At 43.8% G+C, this 12461-nt stretch overlaps 1 protein-coding gene and 4 non-coding genes across 5 annotated transcripts in view; 4 read left to right on the top strand and 1 right to left on the bottom strand.

The window, feature by feature from the left end:
- Window positions 1-8552, top strand: part of LOC144698035 (uncharacterized) — a 113265-nt gene extending 104713 nt beyond the window's left edge. Inside the window, exon 6 of the mRNA XM_078569973.1 lies at window positions 8466-8552. Within this exon, the coding sequence (XP_078426099.1) occupies window positions 8466-8552 (87 nt within the window). The remainder of the gene's footprint in view (window positions 1-8465) is intronic.
- trnas-uga (transfer RNA serine (anticodon UGA)) lies at window positions 1164-1245 on the top strand. Its single transcript has one exon. It is a non-coding gene; the product is annotated as a tRNA-Ser (tRNA).
- On the top strand, window positions 3346-3427 carry trnas-uga (transfer RNA serine (anticodon UGA)). The gene has a single exon. It is a non-coding gene; the product is annotated as a tRNA-Ser (tRNA).
- A 10-nt stretch (window positions 8553-8562) lies between the features above and the next one.
- On the top strand, window positions 8563-8635 carry trnat-agu (transfer RNA threonine (anticodon AGU)). Its single transcript has one exon. It is a non-coding gene; the product is annotated as a tRNA-Thr (tRNA).
- A 2887-nt stretch (window positions 8636-11522) lies between these two features.
- On the bottom strand, window positions 11523-11596 carry trnan-guu (transfer RNA asparagine (anticodon GUU)). The gene has a single exon. It is a non-coding gene; the product is annotated as a tRNA-Asn (tRNA).
- Window positions 11597-12461: the final 865 nt, after the last annotated feature.

Below are 12461 nucleotides of genomic sequence, written 5' to 3' on the forward strand. Positions count from 1 at the left end.
TGGAAGTCGGACAGTTCCGTATGGAGGGTTTGGTACTTTCATCGCTCGCAGCCCATGTTCAATTCCCAGTCAGGGAAAACCTTATTTCTTGCCTCTGTGTGAACTGTCTAAATGCACAGGAATTCCTCGTGTAAACTCTTAAAACGTACCTGAAATTCACTGTAAGGGAGAGTGAAGTGTTTCCTGTTGGTTGGAAGAATGAGGAGAGGTAACATCACATAAAGTGTACAGTTTTAAAGGGGTTTCTTTGTTAATCAGCGAGTGGTTAGGATCTGGAATGCACGGCCTGAGAGTGTGGGGGAGGCAGATACAGTCGAGGATTTCAAAAGAGAATTGGACAGAAAATGCAGGTCTTCGGGGAAAAGTTGGGCGAGTGGGACCAGGTCAGTTATTTTCCAGAAGAGTAAGAGGCCTCCCTTTTCAGACGGAGATGAGAAGATTTTTTCTCCCGTCGAGGGCCGTTAGCCTGTGGAATTATTTTCCCCAGAAAGCAGTGGAGGCTGGGTCACCGAATTTATTCAAGGCAGAATTAGACAGCTTTTTGATCGAGAAGGGGTTATGGGGGTTTGGGGCAAACAAAAATGTGGAGTTGAGACCACAACCTGATCAGCCATGAGCTTATTGAATGGTGGAGCAGTCGCAAAGGGCCGAATGGCCTCCTCCTGCTGCTAAATCCTATATTTCAATGACCCCGGCCGAATGGCCTCTATCTGTGGTGTAACATTAGCTGTCATTATGTAATATTATGAGGGGCTCCAGGGGGAAAATGGTTCCATTCCTCCTCCTATTTGTTATGGTCTAATTCAGCGCTGATACCACTCAAGGCGATGGTTACGGTGCTTCTGTTTGCTCTGTAGGTGCGTGTCCGAGCGGCCCAAGGCCCTGAAATTCGGTTGTAGCGTTTTATGAAACGCGGATTTTAGTGTCTTATGAAGCGTGGGTTCAAATCCCACTGCGATCGAAATTTCAAGTAGTTTGTCTTTTTCGAAAATCCATTGGGATGCGCTCGGGGCAGCTGACGCCTGCGGTGCTTTATTTTGGTAGGAAGAACGAGGAGAGACGATAAAAATTGCAGGGTGACCGGAAGTGGGTGGAGCCAAGTGCCAGCTTTTCCCACTGTAACCATTCTGCAATTTTAGCTCAAAAACATTCATGCTCCTTTAGTAGTCGTGGCCGAGTGGTTAAGGCGATGGATTTGAAATCCATTGTGGTTTCCCCACGCAGGTTCGACTCCTGCCGACTGCGCTGCTTCCCTGTTGGTCCTATCCGTTGTCTCGACAGCTAATTGCTGGTGAAATGAAATCAGAAGCTTCCAAATACTCCCGTGTTTTTTTTCCGCTTCACTTGCGCGCTCTTTCATTTCCGTTCATCTGAAAGTATTCACCAAATCGCCAGAAATGGAAGAAAACTGAGCCAAGTTGGTGACATGGGTGTTTGTCTCTCTTTAGGCCTCTGTCCCTCTCGGTGTATATGTCTGTTTGTGCTCCTCTGTGTGTGTCAGTGTGGTTTAGTTCACCGAGGGATGAACACATTTTTCCCAGCGCAAAATTTGTTCACTTTTGTTATGTACCTTCGTGGTAAATGGTACAGGGAAATGAACAGGTTTTAATGTTGCAAGATATGATTGCCACTTCCTGTGTTTATTTTTGAGTGCAGACTGCTTGTTGACTCAGTGCCCGAATGTTACACAGCGGAGGATGATTGAAATTTTCACTGAGCAACATTTAAACAGTCAGTGGATTGCCCTTGTGTCCTTTTCATGTAATCAATATGTGAGAGAACCAGGAAGATAGATCATGTTTTATCTTTACACTGTCATCTGCAAACCCATCCCTTCCGGAAGCTTTGGGACTTCCATTCTCTGTCCCTGCTTTCCAGGGAAAGCTTGGGTTCATGAACTGACTGTGTCTGCATCAAGCAGCTAATTGACCTGGGAGCTGGATGGGCAGAGGGAGCTGAAGGCGAAGCAGGGACAGAAGCAGAAACAGATGCGACATGAAATTGTTTATTATTTGATGTGTGCCAGTTACTTTCAGTGATGAATGTCTGCCGTGTGCTCCCTTGTAATGTTTACAGGACCCGCAGTGAAGAGGTTGGTGGGTTTTGGAAATTGAAATTTACACAGGAGCAGCTTGTGAGACTATTTCACCTCACTGTCGATTTCGTGTTCCAGCTCCCAGAAACCGTTGTCCTCATTGGCTGAACAATTGCCATTGAACAAGCCCTTCCTGTTCCAAGTAAACGCGCCATTTTGTAGGACAAACTTATCCCTGGTGAAGCGGGTCTGAAGCGAGGAAATGGCAAAATTGGAGTGGACGAAACATTCTGCAAGGCTTGTGGACAGTGTTCGGAACGAGGAGGTGAAGGAAAAAAACACACACGGGCTGTGAAAGGTTGTTTGGTGGAGAACTGAGTAGAGGGATAGAGTGACGTGTACATAAATCTTCGAAGGTAGCAGGGCAAGCTGATCTCTCTGCTTTCTTTAAAAATAGCTCATGTTGTCCTTGGCTTCATTAATGGAGGCTTGGAGTTCAAAAGCAAACTGATGATGCTGAATCTTTGTAAATCATTTATTGAACCTCAGCTGAAATATTATGTTCACACTTTGGGAAAGATGTCAAGTCTTTGGAGAGGTTACGGGCAGTATTCACATGAACTGTGTCAGGGATAAGCTATTTCAATCATGTGGAGAGGCGGCAGAATCTGGTATTATTCTCACAGGATGGAGGAAACAGAAATGGGAATTTGGTCCAACCAGTCCGCTCCGGGGTTTATGATCCACCTCAGCCTCCTCCAATTTCCCTTCATTTAAATCTACAATTGTAACTATTTATTCCCTTCTCCCTTAAATACTTGCCTAGTTTCCTCTTAAATGTATCTGTACTATTCATTTCAACCACTCCCTGTGGCAACGGGTTCCACATTCCCACCACTCTTTGGGTAAAGAAGCTATTACACTGTTTCACCTCACTTCATGTTCATGTCTAAGACACTCGATGCTGTTATTGGCTGAACAAGTCTTCTGTGTTTGAACTAAACACGCTCCCACTGCTGGCCCTCCTCAGGGAATGTTGTTTTCTTGTTGCTGTGTGAACTGTCACAATGAACTGTCCCCGGAGTCTTTTTCCCTGGGATCGACAAAACCCATCACTTCTCTTCCTCTCTCATTCTCACTCTTTCATTCCCAGTTTGGGAGGGAGAACGAGAAGGGACAGTATAAATTGCAGGGTTATGGGGAAAAGGTTGGGTTGTGGCAGTGACAGGGCAGGAAGAAGGCCCTCTTTCTCTGCTGTAACTATTCTATGATTTCATATATGAAATATATATATTTCACTGTCCAGGTCTGTAGTCGTGGCCGAGTGGTTAAGGCGATGGATTTGAAATCCATTGGGGTTACCCCGCGCAGGTTCAAATCCTGCCGACTACGTTTTCCATTATTTCTGATTTTAACCATTGATATCAGAAACAGTAAATTGATTCGACATTTTCACAACACCTGCAGTAGCAAAGTTTGACCAGTAGGTGGCAGTGAAACCGTGATTGTTCACATCACATCAAGCAGGCGCTGTCTCAATTATTAGTGCACTTGGCACTGTCTCTGTTCATATTAAATTAGACGCCGTTTATATTTCTATTACACTAGAACATGTCTCTTATCATATTAGCGAAGGTCATCTCTCAGTTGTTTCTATACTGGACTAGGGCACCATACCGTTGGCACTATCTCAGTCACGACTGCACTGAAGCAGGTCTTGGCTAAAGTTACAATAAGCCATGCCCCAGATGGCACTGCACTAGAGCTTGTCTCTGGTTATAGAAAACTAGAACATGTTTTTCGTTGCATTTCACAAGACCCTGCCTCAGCTATTACTCCAGTAGAACCTGCCACGTGTCTATCAAACTTGACCCTGTCTGTTAATGCTGCACCAATACATGCTTCCATTCATATCATACTTCCCTGTTCCTGTTGTTATTGCCCTAAACCATTACTCTCTTATTGCTGTACTTGTCCATGTCTCTGTTTTTATTAATCTCGTACCTTTGCCGGTATTTAATTCACCAGACACTGCGTCAATTTATATTATAAAGAGCCCTGAATTATGTGAAGCTCCACTAGACCCTGTATCAGTTTTCTTACACTGGATCCGGTCTGTCTTATCACTACACTAGACTGGTTCGTATTACACAAGATCCTGTCTCAATTATTACTGCACTCTGCACTGTCTCACTTATATTCCACTAGATCGCGGCCCTGCTTATAATACACTGAATCATATCTGCACTTATATTCCGCTAGACCATATTTCAGAACAAGTTACATTAGACTCTGTATCAGCCTGTATCACACTCGAGCTGTTCTGCCTTTTTAATTAAAATGGATCCTGCCTTTGCAGAGACTTTGTCTTTGTACCTCTGTCTCTGCTTCTATTCCACTCTCCCTGTCTCTGTTTTTACTCCACGAAATAATGTCTGTCTCTCTTACACTGGAGGCAGTCTCGGTTATTACGGCCTTAGACTCTCTCTAGGAAGCAATTATTCTATGTCCTGTGCCTGTAATGACTACCCTATTTCTCTTGATATTGATCCAGGCCCTGTATCAGTAACTACTGCACTAGACCCATCTCCGATATTACAGCAGTAGTCCTTGTCTATGTTAATATAGCACTCGTCCCCGTCTTTGCTTAAGTAACATTAGATGCTGTTTCTATTATTACTGCGCTAGTAATGTCTCTGCTTAAATTGCTCTAGGTCCTGTCTCAGTAATTACCACACCAGGCTCTGTCTCTGTTGTTACTGCACTAGCTGTGTCTCTATAAGGTGGACGTCGAGCTCGAAATGGGCCTCTGACTTTGGCCTAAAACTAGAGGTTTCCCATTGACTCTTTGTTCTGCGCAGCTCCTGATAATAATTTTCATTACAGCCACAGAATTACATTTGAGACATCGCCTGTTCTGTATGTGTGTGAGAAAACAAATCATGCTGCATCATTCCACAAGGATAAACGATTTATCTTCACCAGAATGTTTCCGTTTGTTTTTATTCTCTCTTATTCAAACTGTAACTACAGATCGCCTAATACCGTAAATATTCGTCGGTGGTATATTCTGTTGTGTGCTCTTGTTAAGAAATTCATGTCCTACCAACTATTTCTTTGGTAAGACGGGCACGGAGAATGCTGCGGAGAGTAATTCACCTATTGAATCCCCAAACTCGCCCAGCACCTACAAGGCTCAATTCAGACGTCTCCACTTGCTTGGGTGAGCGCGGCTCCAGCAACACACTGTTGGCTCCAGCTCGACACCATCCAGCACAAAGTAGCCCACTTGTTGACACCTCACCTATCACCTTCGCCATTCACTCCCTCCACCACCGACGCACAGTAGCAGTAGTGTGTACCATCTAGAAGATGCACTGTAGGAACTCATCAAGGCTCCTTCGACTGCACTTTCCAAACCCACGACCACTACCATTTAGAAGGTCAATGGCAGCAGATGGATGGGAACACTACCACCTGGTACAGTAAGTCCCCATAATAAATGGAAAGGGGAACAGGATAACGTTCCACGTGGATTATATTTGATCGGCTGGAGATGTCTGAGAGGGAGGACAGGGAGTTAAAAGATGTGACATGAAAGCGCCAGAACTTGATGTGTGTCAGTTGCTTTCTGTGATGAATGTCTGCCGCGGTAATGTGGGAGATTTCACTGCCGACTGTTTACACTGACACAAATATCACTCCTGGCTAATCAATCACAACTGCCCTTTGAAAGCAGCGCGCCAGGCCGAATGGCCTCTTTCTTTGCTGGAACTGTCTATAATTTTATCTTATCCAGCATCACGGTTGCTTCTTTCACTATCATTCCGACATTTTATTGCACACTATTGGGGAATGTACTTTCTTACATTCTATCCAACGCTTTTGAAGTCAAGACACTGAGCAATTTCAGGGGGTTTTCTTGTTATTTCTGGCACGGGATTTGGAATCAGATCAGTTGAACGACAGTTTATTGGTGCCAATCCTCCACTGAGCTCACCCCTTAAAAAGAATGGGTGCCATTCGCTGAAGATGTCGTTTGAGTTCTAGTTAAACACAAAATTCTGTAGGAAAAAATTGTCTCTGGTGAAATTGTCTGAAGAAATGACAAATGTGGCTCAGATAAAGCACGTTGCAAGACTTAGAGATAGCTGTCCTCGTGATTTAGAGGTGAGGATTCGGCCCTTGTGCTGCCGCGGTCCAGGATCGTTTCCTGGTCAGAGAATGAAGATTTATTGATCTGGTACAAACTGTTAAAACAGGCCTGATTTACTTATTGATTGAAAACCAAAACGCACAACAGCTCCGCCCGAATCAGAGGAGTAAGAGTTGAAGTTTCACATCAGAGCTGCAAATGTCACACGTGGAAAAACTTCGAGAAGAAATCCAGTTCCTAATGTCCGAGGGATATGAGTTTGGGCTATTTGTATTTACAAATTATCTCTCTCCAGCGTCCATTTCCTTAAACACTCGATCATAAGGACCCGGTGAATGTCTGTTTAAATGTTGCTCGGTGAAAATTTCAATCACCTTCCACTTTGTAACATAGACACTTAGTAACTGAACAGTTTCCACTCAAAAAAAATACAGAAAAAAATTCCTCTTCAATCTTTTAAATTTATTTTTATTTTCTCTCTACGATTTTAATATGAAGCCACACAACTAAGGTGAATGAAGTATGGATTGTGAAAAATGGGGAACGGAACTACATTGACACAGACAGAGGAACACACACAGACATATACACCGAGAGTGACAGAGGCCTGAGGAGAGACAAACACCCAGAAAGAAAGGATGTCACCAACTGGCTCACTTTGTTCCATTTGTGACTGCAGATTTCGCGAATCCATACAGATTAATTTAAATAAGAAAGCGCGGGTGTTTTTGTTTTATTCTATTTACCCGATAATTAATCCTGTTGGTACCTGGTTAAAATCGGGAATAATAAGAGCCGCAGTCAGCAGGATTGCAACCTACATTGGGAAGCCCGATAGATCTTGAAACCATCGCTTCAAACACTCGTACACGACTAACAGCATATCCATAGTCCATGCACACTCATATCAAATCAGAGATGGTGGCAAAATAAGTCACTCGGCCCATTGTGTCCGTGCTGGCTCTCTGGAAGAGCAACTCAACCAATTCCACGCACCCTCCTTTCCCCCACAGCAATTTATATTTGTATTGCCTCTCCTCGTTCTTCCAAACAAAATCAAGGACCGCAATCCGCACGCTCTCCCCACCCCCCGCCACCCGCCCGGCATTAAACTGGAGTTGCCCCTTGTCCACCCAAACAGAATTCCTAAAGTGCCAGAAAGGGGGAAGCATCTGAAAGTTTGGCAGCCGCGGGATTCGGACCCACTCCGCCAGAGACTGGAACCTGAATCCAGCTCTGCCGTTTGTAGAGCACATTGAATCAGATTGTAGATATCAGCACAGAAATAGCAAGGGTATCTTGATAAGAAAAAATGTGTTGTTTTAAATTCGCTATGAAATCAATTGCATAAATCAATTATGTTTATGTCAAAAAGTATATATAGAACCGCAGCAGCGAAAGCGCCAATTCCTAATCACCACTGCACCAGAGAAACTGTTTGCAAACCTCACAACCGGCTGATCTGTGCTACCTGTGCCTTTTATTCTCATTCCAGTCCTCGCTCACCAGAGACACGTTTCCCCCACAAAATTACATGTTTATATCGAACACAAACGACTTCCTCAGCCAATGACAACAGCGATTGCTGTTAACTGGAACATCATTCATTGTCACGCAGTTCCGGGCTGTCACTGGGTCCTTCAGTAGCAAACAAAATAAAATAAATAACAAAAATTGCCACCTCTGCTGTCACCCAGCGAGTTCCAACTGATACTTGTTTTTTTGTGAAAAGAGGAGTTAGTCCGAATCCCAGCGCTGCCACAGTTTCAGTCACATTCCCCCTTTCAGGCACTTTAGGAAGTTCCTTTAGGTGAGCAAGAGGAGATTCTGGTTTAATGCTCCTTTATTTTGACAGGAAGAACGGGGAGAGGCAATACAAATATAAATGGCTGCGGGGGAAATTCGAGTGTGTGGAATCGGGTGAGTTGTTCTTCCAAAGAGCCAGCACAGGCGCGATGGGCCGAGTGACTTACTTTTTCGCCATCTCTGATTTGATAAGAACACCTTTGAACTCGGAGGAGCTGTTGGTCATAACTCAATGTTTAAGGTGATGGATTTGAAATCCACTGGTGTCTCCCCCTGTCGGTTTGAATCCTGCTGACTACAGTTCCCATTATTCCTCATTTCAACCACATGTCACCAACTTCATCCCTGCGGCTCCTGTGAAACTGACAAGGCGACACATGGCAGAAATTCATCACTGAAAGTAACTGACACACATCAAATTCTGCCACTTTCATGTCGCATCTTTTAACTTCCTGTTCTCCCTCTCAGACATTTCCAGGTCGATCAAATGTCTTCTACCTGAAATGTCATCCTGGTCCTCGTCCACTGAATATGGTTGACTTTCCGGGCATTTGATTGAGCAGTTGGCTCCATAGCTCAGTGGTTAGAGCACTGGTCTAGTAGACCAGGGGTCGCGAGTTCAACTCTTGCTGGAGCCTGTGGTTTAGCTGATGAAACCAAGTTCCGTGGGAAAATGGGCGATTGGTTGGACAATGCTGCAAAACAATATTGATCCTTGAAAAGGTGCCGTTCCCAGAACTACACACAGTCCTCCAGGTTCGATCTAAGCAGGGCTTCGTGTATCTGCAGTAAGCCTCTTTTGCATAACAGCCTCTGTAACAGGTTGTACAGCAAGAGGAATTAGATTGTAGATATCGAATAAGGAGTACTCTTTATTGTAATTATTTCTTTTTATTTCGAAGACCATATATGAATCCCCAGCACAACTCTCCATATAATTGGGTCAGGGAAACTTTGTTAATTTTCACACACTGAGCATGGACACTGCAGAAGCTCCTGCACCTCTTTCAATATTGGTTTTCTTCAATCAGAGTTTTCAAAAGGGAATTGGGCAATTATTTGAAATGGAAAATAAAACTGCAGGGTTATGAAGGAAGAGAATGATATTGGAACTAAGTGGAAGAAAGCACACACCCGATGGGTCGAAAGGCCTCCTAATGAGCTGTGTAAATTTACAATTAGATCAATTTCTCTGCAGCATTCCAAAATGTCCCACTCCAATTCAATACCTGTAAAACAGGATCTTGCAGTGCAGCATGTCTACACAGTTTGACATTCCATACAAGTCCCTTTGGCTTTTTCTCACAACTTGTTTCTGTGGTGTAGTGACCTGGCCAGCGATGTCCATATCCTATAAATGATTAGAGAAACAAGTAGTGGTTTCACGTTCACTTCACATGTGCTAGGTCGCTGGTTCGAAAACTGACGGAAACATTATTAAAATTGAGCCATTTAATTGTGAGAAGTTGCACAATTCCCGTTTGTTGCCAAATAATAGCTGAATACATTATCTCACAGCCATGTGACATTGGCACTTCCCCAGGCTTTGACTGATTTTCTCCAAAAGGCATGGTTGTAAGAAAGAGACAATAAGTCAGACGAATTGCAATAAGATAGTTCACACGTGTGTGAAGTGTTGAATAACCTGTTGATGTGCTGTGTCATTTTATGATTCTAATGTCAAGTCAATTTCTCTGCCGCATGGTTATGTTTTTCAGCCGAATTGTACTTCCACAAAACAGGGTTCGGAAGTGCAGTAAGACTGCATGGTTTGATATTCTAAGTCAGTCCATGTGGTTCTGCCCATTGTTTCTGTAGTGCAGTGGTTACTACGTACACGCAAAAGGTCCCCTGTCTGGAAATGGGTAGAAACATTATCGAGATTTACACATCTAAGTGTGAGGGAAAGTTTCATAATTCACATTTGTTGTTGAATATTAATTGAATATAGTATCTCACCGCCACATTAAATCTGCCCTTCGCCAAGCCGCAAAAAGCCACCCCCCGCCCCCACCCCCCCCCCACCCCTCCCCGCTCCAAAATCAAGAGGGATGAAACTGACTAGGCACAAAAACTAGCAGTTTCTTTAGTTGACAACAGAAATTAATGAGTTTACAAATGCAAATTCACAGTTAATTACTGACTGAAAGATGACGACCAGTGTGATCCAAAGACTAGCGTCATCCTAAAGATAGATGCAACTGATACAATGATTGAACATGAGGGAGTGGGAGAGATGGTAGAAAATCACTTTGTATCGCGCTTCATCATGGATCTTCATTCTTTCATGAGCATCGCTGGCCAGCATTTGTTGCCCATCCTGAATTGCCCTTCAACTGTGTAACTTGTTAAAGCATTTCAGAGGGCAGTTGAGAATCAACCACATCCATTGTGCGTCTGGAGTCACATGCAGGTCAGACCAGGTAAGGACGGCCGATTGAATTCCCTAAAGGACTGGTGAACCACATGGGTTTGTATGGCAATCAATGATAGTTTCATAGTCATCATGACTGAGGAAATACTGAGGACATGTCTGATCAGAATAAACATCTTTTGAAAGTTCACCATGAAAGGAATTGCATAAATAGCTTATACTTGTATCGAAAACTGGAGAAGGAACCCTAGTCCAACTCTTAATTTCATTGGGTAAGGGAACTATTCATTAAGGCAAAGTGCATGGATTCTGCAGAAACTCCTTCTACAAAGGGGAATTTGGCAATGGTTGAAAGGGAGAAAATTCTGATCCATGGAAAGAGAGAAGGAATTTGGGATTAATTGGCAAGATTTTCGTAAAAAGCTGGTATAAATAAAATGTGCGGAAGGTCCTCTTGCCGCGCTGTGCCATTTGATGATGACATTGTTGATCAGTCTGTCTCCAGCATTTCTAATGAGAACAGCCGAATTCAATTTCTTCAAAACAAAGACCCAAAGTGCTGCTGCATGACGTCACCGTTTAACATTCCAGACAGCTCCATTGGGATCCAGGCAGGGAAATGGTTCTGTAACCTTGTGGTTACCCCGCTCATTTCGCGTGTGCAAATTACTCCATTCGATGCTCGTGAAAAACATTGTCACCCAACTGTGTGGAAAAGTTGCATCGATCCCATTCCTGTTTGTTGTTGAATGTGATCTGAATGCTACATCTTGCAGCCACATTAGATTCGCTCTTCAGCATTTCTGAAGATAACATTCAGCAAAATAAGAATATGTTTCTGCTGGCAGCGGGTGATTGGAGAGTATGGGGCTGGAATATTGCTACTTTTTCCTGTCTCAGTTACCGTGGAGCGACTAATTGATGGGTTTGTTTCAATCCAATAGCCTCATAGATCTGTATTAAATTAGATGGGGGTACATGATCGTTCATTTTCTTTGTCATATCAGAAATGAATGTCCATAACAAAGCTTGATGTGGGAGCCGAGTTTGCAACTTGTGGGTGGGGGTGGGAGGATTTTCTTGTGGTTTCAGAGGCCCGAAACAAACCAGAGCGTTAATGAGTAATGACGGGGGGAAAACAGTGACAGCTTCGTCCCTGAGTGGTCTCGAACCACCAACCTTTCAGTTAACAGCCGAACGTGCTGACCAATTGCGCCACAGAGACGTGACGAGGTAACATATCCTCTATAAAATATCCTAAACCAATGGCTCAGCGAGTGAAAGCTTCAGATTGCCGCGACTGGAGTGACAATTATTCTTTCTCAGTTTTACTCTTCCCAAATAAAAGAGTGGGACATTCATTGTGGATACATGAAAACAGTCTGATCCCACCCACTGCAGACACATCCATGTCACCGGGAACCAGCTCTCGTACAACCGGTGCCGTCTCCCTTTGAGTCTTTCGCTGTCTTGTCTGTTACCAAGTATTCTGATTGTCCTGAAGCCGATATTAGGTTTGAATTCCTGATGTGCAGTAACGAGAATCCTTTCAAAGTCTCAGATCAGTTAATTTCACTGAGAACATCAGAGTCAATGTTCCAGCGTCTTAAGAAGGGAAAGGTGCCTTGACTGTCTCTGGTCAGTCGGACAGTTCACCCTTCATTCTCCTCTGATTCCGGTTCACAAAGAGTTTCTTAAGATTCACAAAGCTGGAGACTGGGTTTTCTGGTTTGGTTCCTTTTCCATTTTCTTACCTGCCAACTGACAATATTTTCCAAAATCTCGTCTCAATCCTCCGCCTTGCATCTTGTCCAGGGATGAGGAAATTCAGTTTTGTGGAGAGATTATAGAGACCGGGCTTGTTCTCTTTAGAGCAATGTCGGTTAAATGGAGAATTCATGGAGCGGCTCAAAATGATGGGGGTGGGGGGCAACGGGGATGGGGCGGTTTGATGGAGCAGATAGGGAGAGACTGTTTCCACTGACGGGGGTCACTAGCCAGAGGACTGGAATTTAAGATAATTAAAGAAAGACAGACTTGCATTTAGTGTAGTGGTTATTACGTTTGCCTAACAAGTGGTTCGAAATCGG

Source organism: Cetorhinus maximus, chromosome 23 (assembly GCF_964194155.1).
Source record: "Cetorhinus maximus chromosome 23, sCetMax3.hap1.1, whole genome shotgun sequence".
Lineage (NCBI taxonomy): Eukaryota > Metazoa > Chordata > Chondrichthyes > Lamniformes > Cetorhinidae > Cetorhinus > Cetorhinus maximus.